Source organism: Suncus etruscus, chromosome 11, assembly GCF_024139225.1.
Source record: "Suncus etruscus isolate mSunEtr1 chromosome 11, mSunEtr1.pri.cur, whole genome shotgun sequence".
NCBI classification, from domain to species: domain Eukaryota; kingdom Metazoa; phylum Chordata; class Mammalia; order Eulipotyphla; family Soricidae; genus Suncus; species Suncus etruscus.
This window is the reverse complement of record NC_064858.1, coordinates 24,811,199-24,837,760: the sequence shown is the minus strand read 5'-3', so window position 1 is coordinate 24,837,760 and position 26,562 is coordinate 24,811,199. Positions and strand designations below refer to the sequence as shown.

Below are 26,562 nucleotides of genomic sequence, written 5' to 3'. Positions count from 1 at the left end.
CCAAAAATGTAGTTCTGTCTAGGCTAGAGGTGAATTACCTATTGTGGTTGTGGTTGCCACTGAAAAACTGCCTCAAGACTAAGCAAAGGGACCAGAGTGGTGGCACAGCAGTAGGGCGTTTGCCTTGCATGTGGCTGACCCAGGACGGACCACGGTTCGACACCCCCCTCCACTGTGTCCTGTATGGTCCCCCAAGCCAGGAGCAATTTCTGAGCACATAGCCAGGAGTAACTCCTAAGCATCACAGGGTGTGGCCCAAAAACCAAAAAGAAAAAAAAAAGACTAAACAAAAATCTAGATCACCAATTTAATTATTGAGTATGCTATAAATATTTCTTTTTTATGCTATAAATATTTCACTTAAAGAATATATCTCAAACTTGATTATCTTTTGTTTTTAATATCTTAAATTGCCCCCCAAATCCTTTTGATAAGATATTGAGATTTTATTGCTCTCTTTTTAAACCTACATTTTCTTTTTCTTTTTTCTTTTTTTTCTTTTATTTTTTTGTTTTGTTTTTCAGGCCACACCCATTTGATGCTCAGGGGTTACTCCTGGCTAAGCGCTCAGAAATTGCCCCTGGCTTGGGGGACCATATGGGATGCCGGAGGATCGAACCGCGGTCCTGATCTTTCCTTGGCTAGCGCTTGCAAGGCAGACACCTTACCTCTAGCGCCACCTCGCCAGCCCCAAACCTACATTTTCTAAGTAAGCCTTTCTCATATGCAACTTAAATTTTCTAAGGTTGGAAAGCATTAGTTAATACTAACATTTAATTCAGTCTAAGGCCACAGAACTTACATGTTTCTTTAAGTACTTGTTTACATTTTTAAGATCAAGATGGGCTACTCTACCCAGAATGCCAAACAGAAAACTCCCACAATAACCTCTGTCAGCCAAAATGCTCTGATTGGTCAGAGTCCAGTCAGTTGATCCCAGACATAAGCCAACTCTACATCTCACTATCACTAAGTAGTTTATGCATCTTTCTATGCATAATCTGCCCCAAGTTAGTAAGATACTTTTTTATTTTTATCTTTCTTGTTTACCTTTTTAAAAATCCTATAGAAGCTTCCAGTGGCTATCCCATTGTACATTTCTCTACAACATTCATCACTTCATCAACTATTAAGCAGACAGCCATACCACCAAGTGATATCTTTAATATTTTTAAAACATTACCCACCCTTGCTAAATTCCTGATATACTGCAAACATCAGTGTTTTATGCATCCCAATTACTTCAATGCTCTAAGTTTCTCCAAGCACCTCTGAGTTCAAAGCTAACTATGATCCCTACAATTTCCATTTTACAGAGGGCAAAACTAAGGCAAAAAAAATGCCAATAACTTATCAAATGTCATATGAATATCAAGTAGAACTAAATTTACTCAGTAATTTGTTACTGGTGGTTAGTAAATCATGCATTTGTACTAACAGTCTTATAACCAGAGCACAGATTAATATTAGTTTTAATATAAAATGTCTAGAAAATTATTTTTCAATATCCCATTTATTTTGCCATCTATATCAACTTTAAGGATGACCGTATTAAAGAGTCAAGTCTCATAACCCATTTAAAGCTAGGTTTTAAAATGATGTAAAATTAGTAGTGCTAAGTTACAGTGGGAGAACCACATTCATATTTTGCTCTATCTTCAATTCTAAAGACTTTTAAGATTTTATCCTGATAAACTATAAATTTGTATTGAAGTCTATATGTGTGGAGAGGTAGTGAGGCTTGGTTCTCTACAATAGCATTTTCCACTGGCAAACAAACTGGAGATGGTGATAACTGCTTACTGGCTTGACAGAACTGTCTTAGATAATATATGTAGGGTAGTTAGTACATTAGAAACAATATGGTTTTAGATTCTCATCATTATGTGTGACATTCTAAAGAGCATAGGCTATTGGTAATCCCCCTTATTTAATTTGCAATTATCAGATGGTTAATAAGACTTTACAATACATTCATTACAAGGTTTTCAAAGTTGCTCTTCTGTTGATCTTAAGGAAATCAGAATCTCAGATACATGGAACTTTCTACTCTGAGACCTGTGTTCCTAGTGACCAAAGCAGGCCAGCCTTTGCCATGAAACCTGAAGGTATACACTGGTTAACAGCACAGTGATCTCCCCAAATCACCAAGAATGAAGTTTACAGAGAGTAGATTCCAGTTGTGGCAAGTGAGCAGCCAGTTACCATCTTTTCTAAATTTAAAATTATTGGAACAATTTCTATTTATTATGCTATATGACTTTTTATGTGATATCTATTTTATGTTTGTACTCCCATACAAAGGTTCTGAAGACTTGAGGAATTATCCTTTTTTTTATTTTTTTTTGCAACCTACCTCCATGTTAAATTTTCTGTTCACCTATAGAATAATTATTTCCTTCTTAGGAATGGTGACCAACAGATAAAACAATTTTATCTCAAGATAAGCAGGATATTTAAGAGCTAAGGAGATATTCAAACACTGCTTCTCTATATAATAACACTGTCTATTCTGTCCACAGAGAAGCAGCCTTTGGATAAACAAGACACAGAATGCAGTCACTTGTGTTCATTGACTTTAACATGTGATGTCAGCATCACAGACTGAAAGCTGTTCTCCATACATTTACACCTCATCTGCAACAAGATCATTCCCAAAAGTGATCCATGGGAAAACGACTCAGGGGAAAAACTTTTGGAGAATTTTGCTTTTATATAATGAAGATAAGTCACCAAAAGGTGGAAACCGTCTACTTAAGTTTGCCTTGTATTTCTAATAAGACAGAAAAGAAACAAAAAAAAGCTCATACTCTGTCTTGATGTACTAGATAAGCAAAAATACACTGACTACTTTAAAAATAGGAAATAGTATTAAATGACAGCAAATATCAGCAGTGGCAGTATACTGAAATACTGCTCATGAATTCATAAGCAGTCCAGAGTTAATGCCAATATACATTATGGGCCCTCTACAATCCTGTAGGGAATATAAAAGATAGAAGTATTCAATCCATTGAAATCTACCCAAGGTAACCCACACTCTGTTCTTAGCATCTTTAATTGAGACTGTAGTTCCTAAGGAATCAAAAAGTGTGATGCCCATAGTTTGCACTGGCTCAATGGTACTCCCCTTATGCTACCTACTATTAAATAATTTCTTATAATTTTTAACATTTATTTTAAAAATACAGATATGAGGAGCCGGAGAGATAGCACAGCGGCATTTGCCTTGCAAGCAGCCAATCCAGGACCAAATGTAGTTGGTTCAAATACCGGCATCCCATATGGTCCCCCATGCCTGCCAGGAGCTATTTCTGAGCAGATAGCCAGGAGTAACTCCTGAGCGCCGTAGGGTGTGGCCCAAAAACAAACAAACAAAACAAGAAAAATCAAACATGTGTTTTTGTCTATACCTTTATGAGTCTAATACTTACATAATATTTGAGAAAAAGAATGGCAATGAAAGTCTAACACTTTTTTATGACATCAGTGATAATAGAGGGGTCCTATACAAAGTTCTCTGTTCCCTTTCTTTAGATATAGTGGACATTACATGACACCAAGAGAAAATATCGTAAAATATAGGTATTTTTTTTAAAAACTTTTAATGTCTGATCAGCAATTGAGTAACTAAGCCTTGTAGATTTCATTCCAAATCCTAAAACTCAGGTACTACAAAAATTTTATTCTTATTAACTCTTAGATTCCCTTAAATGACTGTTCTTTTCAAGTATAAACAATAATAGTACCAATTTACTGCTATTTGTTACTACAGTGACACTAATTTTAAAAATCACCTTCTCGTTATCTAAATTATCTCCATTCTTTATTGCTTTGTGTTTGTTTGTTTATTTGTTTGTTTGGGTGATATACCTGGCAGTACTCATAGGTTACTTCCCCTGGCTCTGCATTCAAAATTTACACCTAGACTAAGGTTTGGAGGATCATATGAGATGCTGGGGAGTGAATCAGTGTCTCCCACTTGGAAAGCAAACTCCCTACATACTGGGCTATTGCTCTCATTCCAACTATTTATTTTTACCAATTTCTTTGAAGTTGTAACTTTAAAATAAATATAATAATGATGAGCAAGAACTGAGTTAAGGAAATGATCAATAAATGGAAGTAAGGGCCCGGAGAGATAGCACAGCGGCATTTGCCTTGCAAGCAGCCGATCCAGGACCAAAGGTGGTTGGTTCGAATCCCGGTGTCCCATATGGTCCCCCGTGCCTGCCAGGAGCTATTTCTGAGCAGACAGCCAGGAGTAACCCCTGAGCAATGCCGGGTGTGGCCCAAAAACCAGAAAAAAAAAAAGGTCTAGTATCCACGAAAATATTATGCCCAAGTTACTTGGTTTAGAGCACTTGGAAAAGCACACTTTTATATTTTGTTTTTTTTTGGCTACACCCAGCAATGCTGAAGGATAACTTTTGGTTCTCTGCTCAAGAATTACTCCTGGCCATGCTTGAAGAACCATATGGGATGCTGGGTATTCAACCCAGGTTGGTTGCGTGCAAAGCAAGAGTCTTAATCATTGTACCATCTCTTTGGTCCCCTGGAAAAGACATGTTTTAAATCTAATTTAAATCCACACAATCTTGTAAGTTTTCTTTATTAAGTAAGGTACCAAAAAATAAGATCAGCATTGATTATCATTGCTAGATCATAGAAGAAATATATAAGCATATAATCTCTGAATAAATGAAGTAATATTTGGAATGGCACTTGCTCTATTTAATAAGAACTGTAACAATTTTATCACAGACCAATTGATAGTTCTTGTAAGGGAAACCCTAAGTCAACTGCAAGAAGGTTTGGCAACTCCCCAGGAAGCGATATATGTAAATAAGAAGGAAGTATATCTCAGAGCACAATGACATTGATTCTCCTGCCTAGCCTCCCCTTCTGATAATGGCTCCATTTAGCCCTACAAGAAGGCCTATTAAGAAAGTTTTTCTGATACAGCGAATTGAAAAAGAGAGGAAGAAGTCTGAATGAGAAAAGAATCAAAGGAATAAAACAAAGAAGAATTGAAAAAAATCTAAGAAACAAAATGAATGTGGGTTCTCAGAGTTTTCATTATTTTTAACTTCTAAATGAAGAAAATCCTTTATCCAAGCCCAAGAACAATAAATGAGAGAAAGATGACTACTATTCTACAAAATCAAGAATGTCATTTAAGTACCACTACTACTACTATTAGTGTGTCTTTAGATAATTGCAGATTCCTAGTCAGGTTTACCATTTTACCCTCCTCCCACACACCTCATTTAGGAAGTCTTATTCAGATCAAGAAAGAAAGTATTTACATCTCAACAACAAATGAATGGTTTTGTTCTTATTAACATTATTATGTAAATATTACTAATATCTTACTAATTTCTCCACATTTTATTTTAAGACTTCTTTTTAGAAGAAGTGACAAAAAAGCCCATACTTAAGTCTAAAATCTGCTGTTAATGATAACTGATGCAATGTGTATATCATTCTAAGTGTTGTGATATTTAGTAATATTATCATCATCATCATCATCATCATTATTATTTGGTTTTTCGGAAACACTTGGTGGTGCTCAGGGATGACTGGCTCTGTGCTCAGGAATGATCCAGGCAGGCTCAGGGGACAATATGGGATGGTGGGGATCTAATCAGTGTTGGCCATATATCAGGCAAATGCTGTACCCACTGTGCTATTGCTTCGGCCCCTTAAATAGTAATTATTTAATGGCATCAATAATTAATTTTAATCCTACAAATGATGTATCTTTCAACTGTGACTTCATAGCTTAATCACAAAGGTTCTAATATCTTGTATTGTACTATTGATTTTGTGCTTATATTAACTTCTTTTTTTTTTGGGGCCACACCCGTTTGACGCTCAGGGGTTACTCCTGACTATGTGCTCAGAAATCGCCCCTGGCTTGGGGGGACCATATGGGACACCGGGGGATCGAACCGTGGTCCGTCCTACGCTAGCGCTTGCAAGGTAGACACCTTACCGCTAGCGCCACCTTCCCGGCCCCATAACTTCTATATTGTACAGAAAATCCATGAAAGAAAGACTAGTTCTAGGCATTTTCTTTATCTCTATTGGTAGATATTCATTGCATATAGTGGAGTTGTATCTCTCCACAATATTACCTATAAAAGAAAATCCATTCAATTTCATTAGGTCAAATATTCTTAAGCAAACACATTTACCCACATTACTACAGCATCAGCAATTCTCCCTTGTTTCAAATACCATTCTGTTGAAATGCTAATGGTAGAGCCCCACTTTTTTCCTTTCTTAATGTGAGCCTCTTTCTTCATGGGAGAATACATTAATTTCTCAAGGCCCTATTAACACAACAGTAATTCAAAATTCTATAAATGGGCATTATAGAAATCCAACTATTCACTTCCCTCTGCACCACATAGGATGGAAATACATGGCAACAGAACCAAAAGATCACTGGTAGAACTTATCTATTGGCTTTAATGGACTTCAATTGGAGTATTTCTCAAAGGTCTTATTCCCTGTATTTAAAGGAAAATTTAAGTATATAGCTAGAATCACTTAGGTTCAAACAAAAGTTGGGGAGTATTTCGAGATCAATAGCTCTATGTGACATTTGTGTGACATTATTTACGGAATAATGTTGTACAATGCAGTTTCACTGTAGGATAAACATCAATTTACCATAAAATCATGACTGTGTCACCATTTTCACTTTGTTTCATTGAATTGGCCTTATTCAGAGAAGCAAGCACATCTCTTCCAGAAACACCAGTTTATAGATAAATTGTGTGAAATCAGGTATGCATGTGAGAATTACACTGCATACTCTCATCATTTTGTACTGCCACTCCGCACATAATACCTTCCAAGCTTACTTGATCTGAATCTCTCTGAATCTATTCTCCATGCTCTAAAACTGAGCCCATTTCACATCGTCAAAAGTAATTACACTTTTGTCTAGAGTGTAGGAGACTGCCTTCCCTAAACAATGAACTTCTCATTACTAGAACTGGCACAATAACCGCATTTGGTGTTAACAACAGTCTGCATTATACCATCACAATAACTTTTGCTAAGTTTGGTGTACAAAGGTAACCAGAAATTTAAAAGCTTATGAAAACTACCACATAAAAATAGAAACTTTACTATACCATAATTAAAATCCTATTCTGTGATTTATTTTTAAATAACTCATGTATTTTTCTCCTTTCCTTCTTAAATTTGCTGAACAGTACTTCATACATAACATTATACTAGTCAAGCAGCAGAAAATACATTACTAACGGCTGTGAGACTGTAAGTAAAATTTATATAAAGAGCATTTCAAGACACAACTATAATATAGCAATTAAAATTATTTTGGGTAAATAAAGAATCCCAGGAGTTGACAGTGAGCCTAAGCAAGTAAAAGCCTCTCTCTATTCTGTGTGTTGAATGACTTCTTTCAGTAAAGTTGCATATGTTACAATCTTGCATTCAGGTTATCCTTGGTTCTCTGCTATATGTACAATCCCTACAGAGAAACTTTTTAAAATATACCTTTTTCTTCCTTTGATGGAAAGAAACTGACTTACACTGAAAGTTGCTTTATAATTGGTGTCCCAGCACTGTTTAAATACATTAAATTAGTTCAAATAATTACATTATATACTCAGAGCTCTTTAATTTTAGGAAAACTTACCAATATAAATAATAAGGTAACATACAAAAATCTGTTATAAAATATTTTCTTTAAGGCTATTTAAATGCTTCAAAATATACTGAAATGCATTATTTATTTAATATGCAAGCTAGCTATCTATAGAAAGAGCTACTCAAGTTCCTTTTTAAATACTAGTGCTAAATTGTTAAAATAAATAATTATATGTTTTTAAAATCTATCTTGGGAAGCTAGAGTTCTACAGTTATGTAAAAACTGCTCATTCAATTTGAGAGAAAATTAAGAGGAAAACGATAAGTTTGGCTGAGATCAGAATATACTTTTTTTTTTTTAAATAAGGCAACCAATTTTTCAGTAAGTACATGTGATCCAGACTTTCATTCCACATCTCACACTAGAATGATAACTGATCTGATAGGAGAGGCAATCAGAAAGGAAATGAGCACCAACATAGCCAGTATAGCATGTGCTACAGCTACAATTTTAAGTTCTTGGACTTTTTCTTGTGATTTCTAAATTTTATAAATGTTGATGCTGTTTGACATAAGGGACATGCAAGTTTAAGACATTTCTTTGCCTCATGAAATCTTTTGTCCATCTATGTGAGAATCATGGTTAAAAATGAGACAGGTTTGCTTTTAATTTTGATTCTTCAAGTTTGGGCCTCATTTTATGCTGGCAAGCTGGGACAGAGTTTGGTGGTAGGGCATGAACTCTGGGAGTATTGGTGGAGAGAGGTTGACACGGGTGGTCGAATTGGTCCTCCATCATTGTAGTTCTGAAATCCAACTATGAATAACTTTGTGAATAACAATAGTTTAAATAAAAATTTAAATGAGATAGATATTAAAGCCAATCTTGTACATTTCTTAAATTATGAAGTCCTATAGTCACATTTACAAAAGGAGGAGGACAGTAAGAACCAGAGCCATAGTGTAATGATTAGGGTGCTAACAAAACATGTGGCCAACTTCGGTTCAATCATCATCACTACATATGATTTTCAGAACCTCATTAAGAATGATCTCTGAGCATAGAGTCCAGTGTAAGCACTGAGTCCAGCTGGGTGTGGTCCCAATACTAAAATAAGGGGAAGAGAGACTGGAATGATAGCACAGCAGTAGGACGTTTGCCTTGCACCGGGCTGACCCAGGACAGAACTCGGTTTGATCCCCTGTGTCCCATATGGTCCCCTCGAGGCAGAAGTGATTTCTGAGCTCTTAGCCAGGAGTAACCCCTGGGCATCACTGGGTGTGGCCCAAAATCAAAAAGAAAGGTGGGGAGGGGTCAAGAAGAGAAGCTCATCATAAACAATGAAGCCCAAGAAGCTTTCCCACTCATGTCAAAATCAGTCTAGCAAATTCTGGCCAGTCAAATTTTGTTATCAATTGCTTTTTTAAGAAAAAGATTATGAGAGCTTCAATTACAGAAGGAACAGAAACACACTTTTTCAAACAAGTATCTATATCTCAATCTTATATTAATGATAAATCTGAGAGAACCTTAGCACATTATGTATCTGCTTTCCCTATGACAATTGATTCTAATTAGATTTTGAGTGAAGAAATCCTCAGATGCCCATGCAATATCTGTATCAGGTACAGTTGACTGAAAGCTGTCTTAGACATCTCTTTTTTGGGGGGTGGCCACACCCAGCGGCTCACAGGGGTTACTCCTAGCTATGCACTCAGAAATCGCTCCTGACTAGGGGGACCATATGGTATAATAGGGAACACACCTGTGTCCAACCTGGGTCAGCTGCATGCAAGGCAAACTCCCTACTGCTGTGTTACTGCTCCAGCCCCTGAACATCTTTTATTTTTTAACAATCTTATAACAATTATTTACAAGTTCAATTTCAGAAAAATTATACCTTTATTTGATCAATTACAAACACTAACATAATATTTGCATTGAATATTGACTAAAGATTCTAATACTCCCAAATTTTTATATGGCAATAGTTAAGAAGTAAACAAAGGGACTAGAGAACACAAGGGTAAGGTTCTTGCCTTGAATGTGATTGATCCTAGTTACATTTCTGGCATCATATGTAGTTTCTTGAGTACTGCCAGAATGAAACCCTGAACATAGAGTCAGGAATAATCCCTGGGCACCACTAAATGTAACTCATTCATTCAGCGCTCCCTGCCCCCCACCCCCCCCCAAAAAAAAAAGCTATCTCAAGAAATTCCATCTGAGGCTAAGGGGTTTGAGAGTGGAGAGGAGACAGAAGGTTCCAAATTGCGCCCAGAGGCACTGGGGGTAACTCCTACCTATACTTAGCCTGAGTGGACCTGAAAATTCAGTACTCAGTCCAGAAAAGCATTGCCTCTGGGGCCCAGCCGTGCTGGCATCTACTAGAGCCACTGATGTATTTGGGGGCTATACTGTGCCAGGGTGCCAACTCCGTGGCAAAGTGCCTATATAGCATACATGTCAGCCCTGTGAGTTCTTTCTCTCTGGCTCACAAGTTAAATTAAACACTTCCAGTTACTCTCAGAGACTTCAAGCCAGTATTACAGGGATTACTCATCCATTTCATTTTATGGCTAAGCTATGTGGGCAATATGAAATGAAATTCTCTCCATCTCTCTCTTTTTTTAAATAAATTTAAGGATAAGAGTATGAATGTCACACATAAATAGGCAGAGAAATCTGGAAACCTGTTTCTTTTTCTTAAATTGAACTCTTATGCTATGAAATTCTTAGGAACATTCTCTGCTTTCAAGGATATTGAATAGGACAAAAATAGAGAGTGTATTTTACAACTGAAATAAAAGGACCAGCAAGGAGACAATGACAATGACCTAGAATCCTAAAGGGAAAAGCATTTGTGTTGAGAACTTATTATGTATTATATAAATATACTTGATCATATTGATAAATGGATAAAATATTTCTGAATCAATTTAACACCTAAATATAATCTTTTTTTAATTTCTATTTCAATCAATCAATGAATGAAAACTTTAAATATAATCTTACTTTTGTGACATACTTTCTGCATTTGGAGAATGTGATATTAGCAAAATCTTAGTTTTATTTTTTCTAGAAGGAGAGCATATTCACTATGAATAATGCTTTAAACTTTTTCCAAAACAGATTTACAATTTAACCATCTAATAAATTCTGTACTTAACCAATAACCATATTTGAATTTTATTATAAGCTCTGTAATAGAAATAAGTATGTACATATGCTTATACCTACATATGATTATGCCTTCAACAAAAAGTATGTGCCTAAAATGACATATAAATAAATAAATTATAATATAGAGCTTGAGAAAAGATATAACAATTTTAATGGGTTAAAAAGAATTCAATATCTGGAGCGATAATATACAAATTCAGGTATATTTCTTTGCTAGTGTGGCCAGAGTGAGTCCAGCAACACAGTACCACTATTTCACTGTGCCAAAAATTACTGGAGGGTCTCCTAACACTACGTGGGAAGCCCCTCAAATAATAATCACAACAATTAAAAATTAATTCAGAGCAGGCAGGGATGTGGCTCTGTGGTAGGACACTAAAACCTCACACGTGTGATACTGGTTTACTGATTCAATTCCTGACATGGGAAAAAAGGAATAAAGTAATTAAAACACACACACAACACAGATACAGAACAAGACTCAGTAACTATTACCTTGTAATGTCAGTAAAAAGGTCTCAGAAGTAGTCTCAGAGGAGAAACCAGATTCACAGGGAAAACAAAATTATCAAAAGAGAAATATTTCTGATGAAGGGGGGGTATTCTTTACGTGACTAAAACCCAAGTAAATCGTATTTGTAATCAAGGTATTTAAATAAAAATATTAATTTTTAAAAAAGAAATGTATCAGGTAAAAAGAAGATATTTTGTCATGAAGGTTTTTTTTCTGATATGATCATGAACATGTAGGAAAAGCCATTTCTTCTGAAGTGAAAATTGAAACAAGAAACATGGAACCAAAAGAAATTTAGCATATGACTAGGAATAAGAGAAAATATCAGTGATGTGTCTAATCTACTTAAGTCCTTTGCAACCAGATATTTACATTCTACACAGAAGAGCTTAATATTTTTACTTATGTATATACTAGAGAATCTGATGTAGACAACATATATAAGCAAATGCAAAATTCTATATAATTTTCAAAAGCTCCATAAGACTCAGTGAAAAATTGCGTTAGGAGTTGTCTGAGAAAAAGGGTGGGTTGTACTTATTTAAGCATCTTTCAGTTTTGCTCAGCCAAAGAAACAAGGTTCAATACATGGTTTTTATTTTATTTAACTGAATTCTGTATTATGAATGGATGGTTTCATCTTTAGAACTACAAGCATGAGAGAAACAGGTCCACTGGGAAATGAAAATATCAAATATTTATACACATTGAAATATTCTCTCAAGCCTACTTCAGTGGTTTAATATTATTTCTCATATTCATTCTCCAATATGCTTAAAATAATCTCCCTAACACTTCCCACAAAAAAGGGAAAATCAAGTTGAAGCAATAATACAGTAGTAGGGCATTTGCCTTGCATGTGACTGACCCAGGTTCTTTCTAGAATCTCATATGGTCCCCTGAGTCTTCCAGGAATGATTTCTGAATGTAGAAGGAGTAATCCCTAAATGCTGCCAAATGTGGCCCAAAATAAAAATCTAAAAATCAAAAAAAAAATACTATTATGAATCTTTGCCCCTTGAACTTTACATTCTTAAATTTTAGAATTATCAGAAAAAGTAAATCAAGAAGTATCTCAACAGTACTCCTCCTGGGAACAATGCACCAGGCAGAACATTAGCTGTGAGTCAAGGTCAAATGGAGAGATCTGACCTCTTTAAAATTCTTTTTTTTTTCTTGTTTGTTTGTTAGTGGGTCAAACCGGAAGTGCTTAGGGGTTACTCCTGGCTCTACACTCATAGGTTATTCCTGCATTCCTGGCAGTATTGGGGCGGGGGTGGTGTGGTATGGTGTAGGGGGAGCAACTATATTGGTTGCCAGGGATAGAATTGAGTAGGCTGCATCCGAGGCCAATGCCTAACCATTTTGCTATTGTTCCAGCCCCTAAACTTCTTAACTGTCCACACCCAATGTATTCACCTCACCTATGGCTGGCTAAATGGTTTTTGTCTTTATTAACATGAGTTTTTAATGTTATGAAAAGTGAGAAAGAAAAAGTTACAGATAGCATAATTTAAGCTGCCAAAGAAAAATTAAATATTCTAGTACCCTAGTGAGGACCTTAAAATGTGTATTAAGTAGAAGATGCAATTCCAGTTTGCCTGGATAAATACTAGTTCATAAATAGAGCTACAATTAGAAAAAATGTAATGCCTCAATTTCCATATCTACACAATGGAATAGATAGCAACATCAATGAGTTCATATATGTCACAAACTTAAAAGACTATACTTAATAAGCAGTACTTGAGTGTTTCATAAAATGTTATTTCTGTTCTTTCTGGTGTAAAGTCTCACTTCTAGAAGTTTACAATGTTGGATGGAAGTGTTTCTATGTAATAGGACTATCAAGAAATAATGCCCAGTGCATATTTATTATAAAATACTCCATTATCCTTGTAGATCTAATTCCACATAGAGAATGTATTGTTACAACATATTAGCACCAGATATGCACCAGATATCCTAGAGAGAGAAATGAAGAGACTAAATATAATCAGAGCTTGTTGTAAAGTACAAGAATAAGTGATGTAACATTTTTTGTCAGTGTAACTGGGTCCACGAGTGACACCAGTGTCCCTAAAGAAAAAAGAGGAGATGAGGTGATAGAAATATAGTGGGAGCTGCGAAGGAGAGGATGACATTACTGGCTGGGATGTCTACTTCTACCCTTCTAACATTCTGATTATAGGTAGTGGAATTCCAGAGTGGGGGTAAACACCCGATGTGGGAGTAAGTTTGCTGTTTAAACTGCCATGCAATCTTCTCTTGCACTACAAAGCCACAGGTCCTTCCTTGTCTATGTTGAGCTGGACTTTTCATAGAGGCCAGAAAAACTATCCTGAGTCACACATTCTGAAATAGCATATACCAGTGAACTATGGACTTGTCGAAACAGTCTGAACAGGACTGAACTAGAAGTTAGTGGGAATCATTATCAAACCAGAGAATTGTTGTCACTTTAAAACAGATCATTCTATGCCATGCTAAAAACCATAAGTAATATTAGAATCCAATCCGGGTAAAGATTTTGTTAAAACTTGAAAAAAAAAAACCAGATTTTTTTTTTATGGCAAAAATATCCAAACTACATTGAAACTATCTGAAATAAAACCTTTTATTAGGAATGTTATGACATCTAACTTGGATGCTAATTTTAATGTGTTACTTTAACACTATCCTCCTATTTCTATGCTTCTTCTTTTAATTAAAATGTGTTTCAAAAGAAGAATTTGGGAAAGTAAAAACATGCACAGTCTACTTCCTACTGGAATCAGTTTCCTTCTAAAGCTTCTGAAAATGTTGGCAGGGAAGCTGGTGCAGGGCCATTAAGTAGACAGTAATTATAAATCAGAGGACTTAAGCCAAACTCTTAGAGGAGTAGATTGGTCACAAAGCGAGTGTAGGCACAATAGCCCATGAGAAACCTACCATTGTACTGTGCTGAGAAGTGGGAGTCCTAGGGCCACAAGTCTCTTGCGTCAGCAGAGAAACTGGCTGAAATTCCTCAGAGTGAGGCTTGTTGGGAAAACTCACATGCAAGGGAAGGTGAAAGGCTGGGAGCCCGTCACTCTCCTCTTCCTCCACTTTCTGTCTGCTTGTCACCATGGCTACCTCTCCATCTGCTTCCCCATACGGAGAGGCTGGTCGCTTGGAAGACATCCTGGAAGGAACAAAAGAGGAGAAAATAATGAAACCTCCACATAAATCCTTAATGCCGTCATTGTGTGGTTAGGGGCCATTGTAACAGAAATGCCTTTTTGTGCTGGCAGAGAGCAGGAAAGCATCCAAATACCACTGCAAAGCACACACAATCAGAAACAATGGCCAAGCAGGTAGCAACAGAACAGTGCTTGTTTGTTGTGAGAATAATACACTAATATAGCACTCTCTTGTATCCTGGCTTCCTAAACAAGAGAATGCACCTAAGAACACTGCATAATGAAAGACCATTCCATTTTAAAGGAAAGAAAAATACCCATCTAGTTTTACACTTTGCTAGACCTTATTCAAGGCAGAACAATTATGAATAGCAAATTCCAGTAAGCAGTTAAAATAAGGGAAATAACCAAAATGTCTTTCATTAAAATACAAACAAAATAAATGAATGCCATTATAATAAATTTATATTTTAGTATTAAAGGATGATTGTGAAATGTAGACACATTGGCTATTTTCTTGGGGCAACCAACAAAAGTTTCATCTTTATTTAAAGCTTATTGTGAACTAAAAACATTCTACAATCACTTATTCTGAAACAACTAAGCTCATTTCTTCTCTCATCACCCAAAGCACCTTGTTTTACCAGTTCTAATATAAAAGGTATAAGGCAGTAAAACAGGTAAGTGTATGAATATATTCACATTTTATTTCTATAATGCATGGGAAACTGAGGTGGAAAGTCTCAGACTTACAGACTTTCAGAACTGAATCATCAAAAAATAAAAGTAGACTGATTTTATTAAGTATTGTGTCTAGTACAATAAATTTGGAAAAATAAGAACTGAGCCTGAAAGAATGGAGAATGGGGAAATCTGTGGAACTTTGTTCTGCTCTGTAGGTCTGGGGTCTCTCCCAATAATTTTCATTTAACCAGGTCAGTGGTTCAAAGCTAGGTGCTTTGAGGTGCTGGGAAACGACAGGGCCACCTCAGCAGTGCTCAGAGATCTCTAGAGTCATAGGTCTGGCTGTGCTGTGGGGTTTCTAGGACTCTCCTCTATGATGCTCAGGGGATGCTATAGTCTATAGAGAGACATAGTCAGGAATCCAACCTGGGTCAGCTCAGGTAACCATTGTACTTTCTTCTTCTTTTATTTATTTATTTATTTATTTATTTATTTATTTATTTATTTATTTATTTATTTATTTATTTATTTTTGGTTTTTGGGTCACACCCAGCTGCGCTCATGGGTTACTTCTGGCTCTGTGCTCAGAAGTTACTCCTGGTAGGCTCCAGAAACCACATGGGATGTTGGGATTCGAACCAGGGTCCATCCTGTGTTGGCCATGTGCAAAGCAAACACCTTACTGCTGTGCTATTGCTCCGGCCCCTGTACTATCTTCTGGCCTGGAAGTCAATACTTAGTGTACTTGACTCTGACCAAAATATCAGTGGGTAAACATAAGGCAAATATTTTATTTCAAGAGCAAGGGTTTTTCCCCCTTATTAAGTACCTTGCAGAGAAGCAGGACATGTTTCAATTTTTCAAGAAAAATTAAAACTCTTAAGATTTACAACTTGATCTGTTCTTGAAATGGTTATAATTTTTACTCAATAAAGAATCTTTACAGGGCTCTGAGGAAATAGTGCCCAGGATACAAGAGCCACCCACTGAATGGGAGAAACTATTCACCCAATACCCATCAGATAAGGGGCTAATCTCCAAAATATACAAGGCACTGACAGAACTCTACAAGAAAAAAACATCTAACCCCATCAAAAAATGGGGAGAAGAAATGAACAGACACTTTGACAAAGAAGAAATACACATGGCCAAAAGACACATGAAAAAATGTTCCACATCACTAATCATCAGGGAGATGCAAATCAAAACAACGATGAGATACCACCTCACACCCCAGAGAATGGCACACATCACAAAGAATGAGAATAAACAGTGTTGGCGGGGATGTGGAGAGAAAGGAACTCTTATCCACTGCTGGTGGGAATGCTGTCTAGTTCAACCTTTATGGAAAGCGATATGGAGATTCCTCCAAAAACTGGAAATCGAGCTCCCATACGATCCAGCTATACCACTCCTAGGAATATACCCTAGGAACACAAAAATACAATACAAAAACCCCTTCCTTACACCTATATTCATTGCAGCTCTATTTACCATAGCAAGACTCTGGAAACAACCAAGATGCCCTTCAACAGACGAATGGCTAAAGAAACTGTGGTACATATACACAATGGAATATTATGCAGCTGTCAGGAGAGATGAAGTCATGAAATTTTCCTATACATGGATGTACATGGAATCTATTATGCTGAGTGAAATAAGTCAGAGAGAGAGAGAAAAAACGCAGAATGGTCTCACTCATCTATGGGTTTTAAGAAAAATGAAAGACACCCTTGTAATAATAATTTTCAGACACAAAAGAGAAAAGAGTTGGAAGTTCCAGCTCACCTCAGGAAGCTCACCACAAAGAGTGATGAGTTTAGTTAGAGAAATAACTACATTTTGAACTGTCCTAATATTGAGAATGTACGAGGGAAATGTAGAGCCTGTTTAGGGTACAGGCAGGGGTTGGGTGGGGAGGAGGGAGATTTGGGACTTGGGTGATGGGAATGTTGCACTGGTGATGGGTGGTGTTCCTTTTATGACTGAAACCCAAACACAATCATGTATGTAATCAAGGTGTTTAAATAAAAAAATATGCAAAAAAAAAAAAAAGAATCTTTACAGAGTTATCCATTATATTTTTAGAATACTGGGATAGGATGTATAACATTATTAGAAAGTTGTTACTTCCTTCACATATAAACTGAATTTTATTTTAATTTTTGGGGGGGCTCTGGGGGAATCACATTCAGCTGTGATCATAGATTAAACTTGGCAGCATCTGGAGAACCATATATTTAATATTAGGGACCAAACTAACATTTGTTGCATATAAAGCATAAAGCTTAACCACCCTGTTACCTTTTCAGCCCATTTTTTAAATTTAAAGTTTACTAATAAGAGAGATCTCTAATACACTGCTGATTTAGATTTTTCTTGGTATCCAGAAAGAAAGCCATATATCAGGACTGAGGTATTTTATTGATAGTCATACAGCATAATAAAAAGGGGCTCTGGAATCAAATAAATATATTAACAAACTATTTCTGCTACTTACAAATCTGTGACAGATCTCAAGTCACTCATCTATAGTGAGATATAACATCTATGTTATAATGCTTTTCAAGGAAGAAATATGTAGCCTATAAAAAGTGACTAGTAGAGCATTCAGTACATAGCAGATATTCGATTAATAATAGCTGTTATTTGTTTTATAAACTTTGAAACTACAATTTGAACCCACTACTCTAAAAAACAAACAAACAAAATTAAAAAAGAATCCCAACTTCCAAATGAGAAAAGCAGATGGATCCCTAAGCATTAAGTTTGTCAACATAAAATTCAAAGTCTGCCAGTAGAGACATGCTCCCAAGCCAGGCAGACCTAATAATCAACTGGTCAATTGTATTAGCAAGTGCTAAAGAATAATGTCAAAAGTAGGGAGTGTGATCAGTTGAACAGACAAAGAGTAGAGAATTGTTCGGGGGTACCATGTAAGCACTGTCTAAAGGAGACATGGACTAGGCCCCTCACATTCAGGAAGTTTAGTTTCTTTAAAAATTAGTTCTGATCGCATTGTAAAAGTCTTTATCAAATATACTCTAATTTTGAAGAATATAAATCAGGGACTGAAAATTAAAAGAGTAAAACATTGTTTTTAGGACCAGAGGTATAGTACAGCGATAAAGCATTTGCCTTGCATGAAGCTGACCCAGGACAGACTCGGGTTCGATCCCGATCCCAGTATTCCATTTGGTCTTCGAGCCTGCCAGGAGCAATTCCTGAGTGAAGAGCCGGGATTAACCCCTGAGCACCACCAGATGTGGCCCCAAAACAAAAAAAAAATTAGTTATCAGTCTCATTGGTTAACACCTCATCTATCAACAAATTGATAAATCTACAGACATATGCAATACTCAAACCTACAGAAATTCAACACAATAGAATTGGCTCCTTACTCTTATCAAGATAAAACCCTGATTCTAATACATACAAATAGGGTAATATAAAAAGCAAAAATTATTCAAACTGTTTCAGCCAATTATTTGTATTCAGTCAATTGTAAAATAATTTATGAGAGTAAATCAAGAGATTTTGGACTCTATCTTGATTTTTATATAAGTTTGACTATCAAGAGATAATGAATTTATTATATAAGCTATGGTATTATGAGAATTATTATTCTTGCTGGAATTAATAAATTGATATGTTGGTGTCTTCTTCAGTGAAACTTTAGTCTATTGACAAAAGAAACCCAACCTCTGAGTTATCAAGACAAATAAAGGATAAATCAACTAGCCTTTGAACTTAATATGATGATAATTTTCACAGAGCTTGGCGATTTCTTTCACTAATTTTTACTTAACTTCACATTATTACTGATGATGACTTTGAAAATTCAAAGACTAAAACCAGACACAAAGACACAAAGATCGGTACTCATTTAGTCTCGCCAGCAACTAAATCATGTCTCTGTACAATTGGATGAATATCCTCACTCTAAGTATCAATAAATATCAGTATGAACACATGCAACTACATAATTCTATACAGAAAAACATACGTGCAACACGAAAGAACCATGGTGCCAAAGGCAACAACTCCTAAATGATTATACAGTATTATTTTTAATTCAATTTCATTCTGAGAATTATAGATTGTTCTCAATGTGCTGGATTTCAAAGTATTTTTATTCAATTCAGGTACAATAATTTTCTCCTTTGGTTTTTGTGCTGCATACATAGGGAACTACTCCTGAACAGAGTTTGGCACCTGTTCCCAGTGGGGTTCAAGTGACTACTATGTGGTGCTAGAGATCGAACCTAGGCCTCTAGCATGTAAAGTATGTGTCCAGTCTTTGACACTAACTCCATGGTTAAAGATTATTTAAATATGGGGCTGGCGAGGTGGTGCTAGAGGTAAGGTGTTTGCCTTGCAAGCGCTAGCCAAGGAAGGACTGCGGTTCGATCCCCCGGCGTCCCATATGGTCCCCCCAAGCCAGAGGCAATTTCTGAGTGCTTAGCCAGGAGTAACCCCTGAGCATCAAACGGGTGTGGGCCAAAAAACCAAAAAAAAAAAAGAACAAAAACAAGATTATTTAAATATGTTTCAAAGTATAAAAAATATAAATAGTAATAATTCAGTAGACTAAATTTCTAAAAGGTAAATTTCAAATTCTGGCGTTCAGTTTGATGGTCTTGGTATTCATGCTTAGCAAACACATAATAATTTAAAAAACATCAGTAATAAAGTTACTATTGACATTAAATTCTTGGCATTTTGTTCATCTAAAACATTTCATTTTAGAGAGATTTAATATCTTTAGGAAAGTCTTGTTAACCTCAGAGAACATTAAGAAGATAGCACTTTTTTTACTTTATGAAATTGCCTTTTATTTTATTTTTATCTTTATATTTGTTTTACTAGTCTTTAATATATATCAAACCTTCATAAGTGACTGCATGGGGTGAGGGTGTTTCAGATATCAATGAGGGGAAAGTGCACATCTGATCATATAAAGATATCAACATACTATTAAAGAGAAAATCAAGTAGATATAACTTATCATTAACATAATAAATATTTGAATAAAATATTAACAAGAAGAAAAGCATTTGGAAATGTGAAAAATACATGTGTATTTTCTTTGAAAAATTAAATTAGTTCTGTAATTGAATCACTAAGAGATAGTTACAAAGTTGTTACAAAGCTGTTCAGTCATAAGATTTCCAACATCTATCCCTTTGCTAGTACACATCCCCCCTATCCATGTCCCCAGTTTCCCTTCCCATCTCCCTACTATTTTTTTTTACACCTATAGAGTGGTGTAGAGTTATTATTCAGCAAATTTTAGGCTTCACAGGAAAAACCGAGATGTATATTCAAGCAAAAAAATATTTTATGGGCCCGGAGAGATAGCACAGCGGTGTTTGCCTTGCAAGCAGCCGATCCAGGACCTAAGGTGGTTGGTTCAAATCCCGGTGTCCCATATGGTCCCCCGTGCCTGCCAGGAGCTATTTCTGAGCAGACAGCCAGAAGTAATCCCTGAGCACCACCGGGTGTGACCCAAAAACCAAAAACTGAGCTTTATGTGTGGATAATAAATGAGTCTTTATTGGGGAAGTAGGGATAAAAAAATAAGATATTAGCTAACACCAATGAGAATGGCATATATAAAAAAGTTTAGAAATGGTTACTGTTGGAAGGTTGTTGTGAAAAAAGAAACCCTCTCTACTTTGGGTGGAAATATCTTCTAGCTCAGCCTCTTTAAAAATAATAGGGAGATAAATCCAAAAATTAAGAATAGAACTAAACCACAAGCCAGAGGTATTATTTCCTGGTATCTATCCCCACAAATAAAACATTTTTTGAAAGGATATATCCAAGTCTATGTTCACAACCACACTTAATACAATAGCCAAATATGGAAACAACCCAAATGCCCAACTATAGATGAATAGATCAAAATGTAGTCATATACATATATATATATACAAAATAATACTATATAATACTACTATGCAACTGCAAAAACCCCCAAATTATGTAATTTGCAGCAGAAACAAAGGTTGAGCTAGAAGATAGTGTGCTGAGTGAAGTCAGTCAGAAGCAAAAGGATGAAAACAGAATTATGTCATATGTGGGACTTAAAGATACATAGCAAGAAAGCAGCAGAGGGCAAAAGGCAACACAAATAGAAAACTGATTCACACAATTGAGTTGTTCAGTGATGGGTTCAAAGGCAGGGTCTTTGGAGTCTTTGGAGATGGCATGGGAAACAATAGTATTGTAAATTACAGATGGAGGGAGGGAGGGAGGGAGGGAGGGAGGGAGGGAGGGAGGGAGGGAGGGAGGGAGGGAGGAGGGAGGAGGAGGAAGGAAGGAAGGAAGGAAGGAAGGAAGGAAGGAAGGAAGGAAGGAAGGAAGGAAGGAAGGAAGGAAGGAAGGAAGGAAGGAAGGAAGGAAGGAAGGAAGGAAGGAAAGCCAGCTAGCCTTGAAAGAATAGGTGCCTTTTTTGAGGCCTTAAGGAAATACTAAAGGAAATAAAATCAACTATCATTTCCTAACCACTTACTATGTGAAAGATGATTATCTATTTAAAGCAAGTATCTGTTTTAAGCTAGCTGAGAAGAATTTAAACAAAAGGAGAAAGCACCTGAGGCTTCATGAGGCCAAAGAAGGTACTGACCTACTTCAGGGAATTGTCAACCAGTTGTACTTGGGAGGATAAGCAGGATAAAAGAGGATAAACAGAAAACTTGGAAAACTGGGAGAAGAAATGTAATGTATTCAGAAATTACAAAAGTAAAGATGCAGTGATACTCTGTGGAAGTGTAACATGAGTTTAACTTTCACATTTACTTCGGAAAAAGGGATACTTGAAGAAAACGGACAAATTCTCTAATCTAATCCTAGAGTTACTGAATTAATGTAATAGATGAGATGAAGTCTCCAGGTAAGAAGCTTTTTATGTTTTCCCTGGAAATCACTCTTCCTTCACTGCTACATGTTTTCCCTGAAAGTAACATTTACATCACTTTTTAACATACTGATATGGCCTGAACATGAAAGTAATTTTAAAACAGGCAGAGTCCATGCCCAAGACATGAGTAAGCAGAATCTCTTTTCTCCTAATCAGATATATATGGCAAATTTGGGGGCTAGAAAGAGGGTGTGAGACACCTTTTTGTGACACAAAACCAATGATTCATTCTTGATCTAGGAGATACATGAGAATTATACAACAAAGTTTTAGAAACCCTGATGCACCCTACAAGTCTTTATACAGTACTAATTCTGGAGTACAATTGGACTATGATAACTTAATGTTCCCAGATTATTGTAATACATAATTAAGGTTGCAAACTATTCCTAGTAGTCGAAAAAATATGCATCACCTCAGAGAGTCTCATCTTGCTGCCAAAATAAATCATGATATCCTACCTAAAAAAGTTAGGCAAATGGAATTTGAAGATAGTGATTAAGAACCTTATTATTGGGCCCGGAGAGATAGCACAGCGGCGTTTGCCTTGCAAGCAGCCGATCCAGGACCAAAGGTGGTTGGTTCGAATCCCGGTGTCCCATATGATCCCCCGTGCCTGCCAGGAGCTATTTCTGAGCAGACAGCCAGGAGTAACCCCTGAGCACCGCCGGGTGTGACCCAACCCCCCCCCCCCAAAAAAAAGAACCTTATTATTCTGGATATTCTCAATGGATTCAAAGTAATCATAAGGAATAAAGAGCTTTCTGATTGGTGCCAGCACTGTGGCACAAATGAAGGAGATAGTAACCTTGCAGGTTCCAAACCATGGGGTAGACCCTGGGGAAGACTTGAAACAGGAGTAGCAAGCCCTAGTTCTTAAGCAGAGTACAGCTAGGTGTTCCCACACAACAATAACGGTCTTTATGATTTTAGGAAGTGGCAGGAGAAAGAGCCTGGAAATGATTATTCTGCTGACGTTGAAAACAGAGACCAGGGCCACGAGTCAAGATATGTAGGTGAGTCTGAGAAAAAGGTTCTTTCTCTCTTTGAGACGGAATCTGTGCAACTGCTGCATGATTTTAGAACGGTGGCTTTCACAACTGCAGGTGTATCGCTGCATGTCAAAGCAGAGGTTGGCAAACATGTTTGCTTACAGGCCCATTTTTAGAAAGAAAAATCACTCAGCACTCCCGTTAAGCTCTATTCTTTAAATGAATAAAGATGCATGTAGCCTGACGACCATAGCCCGCGTGGGTTGTTCAAGCACCCTCCTCAACAATGGCGTGGTATCATCAACGTCAGAAAATACTTGCTAAGTTAATTCTTAACTAGGTAATTGAGTAATTGGGTAGTTCATTACCTAAAACCAGGAAACAAGTATCTACGTGAACATATATTGCTCCTCTTGGTAAATTCTCAGTCTGAGACCCGCCTGCCCCATGGTTACACTAACTTGTTTAACACTGTATTTTCTTTTCTGCTCCAACATTCCCCCCCGGAAACCTTCCAAGCTTACACCCCAATACATCACCACCACAAAGGCTAGTGGGCTTCATATGCGAGTTTAATCCCTAGTACTACATGCCTCCACCCACAATCACTACTCAGAGTGGCTTTGGAGGCACCCAGCACCTCAGAATGCCTGAGAAACATTCTGCCACTGGGTCTAAATACTGGACTGTTTAGCCTGCAGAGCTGATTAAATATCCCGAAGAGTGATGCCCAAGTGCCCTGAGCATTGCTTACAAGGTCCCTCAAAAGGAACAGCAGTTTCCACTTTTACTTCTTGCTTCTGCTTTGTTCACAGCTTACTCACCCAGAATTTAGAATATTTCTAAAAATACTAGTCTTTCAATAAGTATCTATTAAATGAACAGCAACTACAACCAGAAATTTTCTATTTTTTATGCTTATAAACTGTGAGAGCTATTTTTATAGACCAAGTATGCTTAGAAATCAGAGCAGTAATTTCTAGAAAAAAGGAAATCTAGCTCAGTGATTAATTTTCTTTCTTTTTCTTCTTTCTTTCTTTGTTTTCTTTTTCTCTTCTTTTATTTTCCTTTTTCCTTTCTCTTTCTTCTTTCTTTTTCCTCCCTCCCTTTCTTTCTTTCTTTCTTTCTCTCTTCTTTCTTTTCTTTCTTTTTCTTTCTTTCTTTCTTTCTTTCTTTCTTTCTTTCTTTCTTTCTTTCTTTCTTTCTTTCTTTCGTTCTTTCTCTTTCTTTCTTTCTTTTTCTTTTTCTCATTTGGGTTCAGGAAACCAGGTGGTATGCCAGTTTGATTAAATCTAGTTTGACTATATACAAGACACGTACCTTAACTACTGAATTATTTATACACTACTCAAAATTAAATTTCTTTGTAAAAATTTCTACATAAATAAAATTATAAACAATGTTTTCTATTTTGGGAGAAAATAACTAGGTTAAGGGTCCTTATGGCATTTTAATATGTGAGTAAAAACCCTAAAAGTGAACTAATTTTACAAAAAATGCTTGATAGTTATTAATAGAACGATTACTGGGGAATCACCTACTTATTGCTTTAAACTTTGACTACTTGGGTTGTGATCTTTGCTCCAGTTAGCCTGGAAAATGACAAGTGTACAAAGTCAAAGAGGTTCATATATAGAACAAATGTAAAATTCATAAAACCCAGAATAGAAATTGTTTTCTTTATTTAGTAGATTTCTACTTAAAGTTTCTCCCCCCCCCCCTAAATGTGTTAACCTTTGAGTGGGTAATTTAAAGTCCTAGGAAGCAGTGCCTTCTACTGGTTATATTTTTGGAATAGTAATATTATTTTAATGTTCACAGTTGTGTATCAGAACTGCCTATAAATACATATATGTCAAAGTCCAATTATTCTAAAGTCTTTCCCTACTATCATTGCTAAGATGACTTTACCTTCACCTCAAAATATATCATCAACTTTTGCTAGTAATTATGATAAAATAATCTGTGCAGTCAGTGATATTAATTCAACTATTTTTCTATTTCTATTAGCACACACATATCTAAACTAGGAATAAAGCACTTGAAAAAGAAGAATATAAAATTTAGTTCTTGAGTTCCTTGATACATAGCACATTCTACACTGAAAATGGTTCTAGTAAACAGAGGTCTGATTATGAATTCTTCCTTTTATTTCTCCAAGATTAATGCTAATGATATGACAGTATGATAAAGACATTTCAAAACTGCTCTTTGTTTCCCCCCAAATCATCAATATTTCATGCAGAATGAGATAGTTATATGGTCACATTTCTAGTACACAATTGGCACTAAATACCTTTTTCTATGAATAAATGAGTGACTTAATGAGAGTATTTCATGCCAGGAAAATAGCCTTTGAGGTATGGAGAAAATATGCTACTTAGAAATAATCTGGGTTTGATCCCAGTACCACACCTGATTCCCCTGAGCTCTGCAGGCGTGATCCCTAAACACAGAGCTAAGAGTAATCCCTGAGCATCACTAGATGTGGCATAAAACAAACAAAAAAGAAATAAGAATACTGTGGTTTGTCCTGAGGAAAGTTACAAGTTCAGTATATACAGAAAACATGTTACTCAACATCTACTCAAACATTCACTCATTAAAGAAAAACATTTATTCAAAGATTATCATATATCATCAAATAGCAACATAACTAAGAAATAAAGAACATTAAAAGGCTGATAACTTTTTAGGAATACAAGTATTATGGGGGGCAGGAAATAGAGAAATGAGGTTTTGCCAAAATAATTCCTACAGGTTTGAAAATTTGACAAAGTAATGTGGAAAGAAACAAATGCCAATAAGTCCAAAGAAGAGATTCCAGAGGAGGAACAATATTAACAGATTATAGAAATTTAAGAGAATAACAGATACTCATGAGTAAAACGTTTTGGTAAGAGAACTGACCAAAATAAAAATTATATATTTAATAAAAAAAAGAATTAAAATCTAGGAAGATCAAATACAGATAAATATGAATGTTAAGGACCAGATGTTACTAATTATCCTTAAATTTTATCTAATTTGAGTTGCCAGAACAACTTTTTCAGTGATATCGAAGGCAAAAAGTAATTAGTGATGGTTTGTATGCCATACAATAACTCAAAGTAACATTTCAGATTTTAAAATCCCACAAAAATTACTGTTGAAATGCTAAAGCTGAAAATCATGCAAGGGGAATTGATGAGATAACACAAAACTAAAGAATTCTTTGTACAATTTAAAAATCAATATTGATGATATAAAACATACATTAGAAAGGCAATTTTAAAGGCAAAATTTAAAATATAAAATTTTATAAAAATATAAAATTTAGTTTTTAAAAGGTTTCCATTTACTGTATGTATTTTAAAAAAGAAATGGGGGGGACGGAGAGATAGCATGGAGGTAAGGCATTTGCCTTGCAGGCAGGATAGTGGTTCGAATCCCAGCATCCCATATGGTCCCCTGAGCATAGAGCCAGGAGT

The 26,562-nt window shown here is 36.0% G+C and overlaps 1 protein-coding gene across 1 annotated transcript in view; it reads right to left on the bottom strand.

Moving 5' to 3' along the window:
• The window catches only part of SOX5 (SRY-box transcription factor 5), a 456,537-nt gene that overhangs the window by 373,215 nt on the left and 56,760 nt on the right, over positions 1-26,562 (bottom strand). Inside the window, exon 2 of the mRNA XM_049783803.1 lies at positions 14,262-14,493. Coding sequence (XP_049639760.1) covers positions 14,262-14,493 — 232 coding nt within the window. The remainder of the gene's footprint in view (positions 1-14,261; positions 14,494-26,562) is intronic.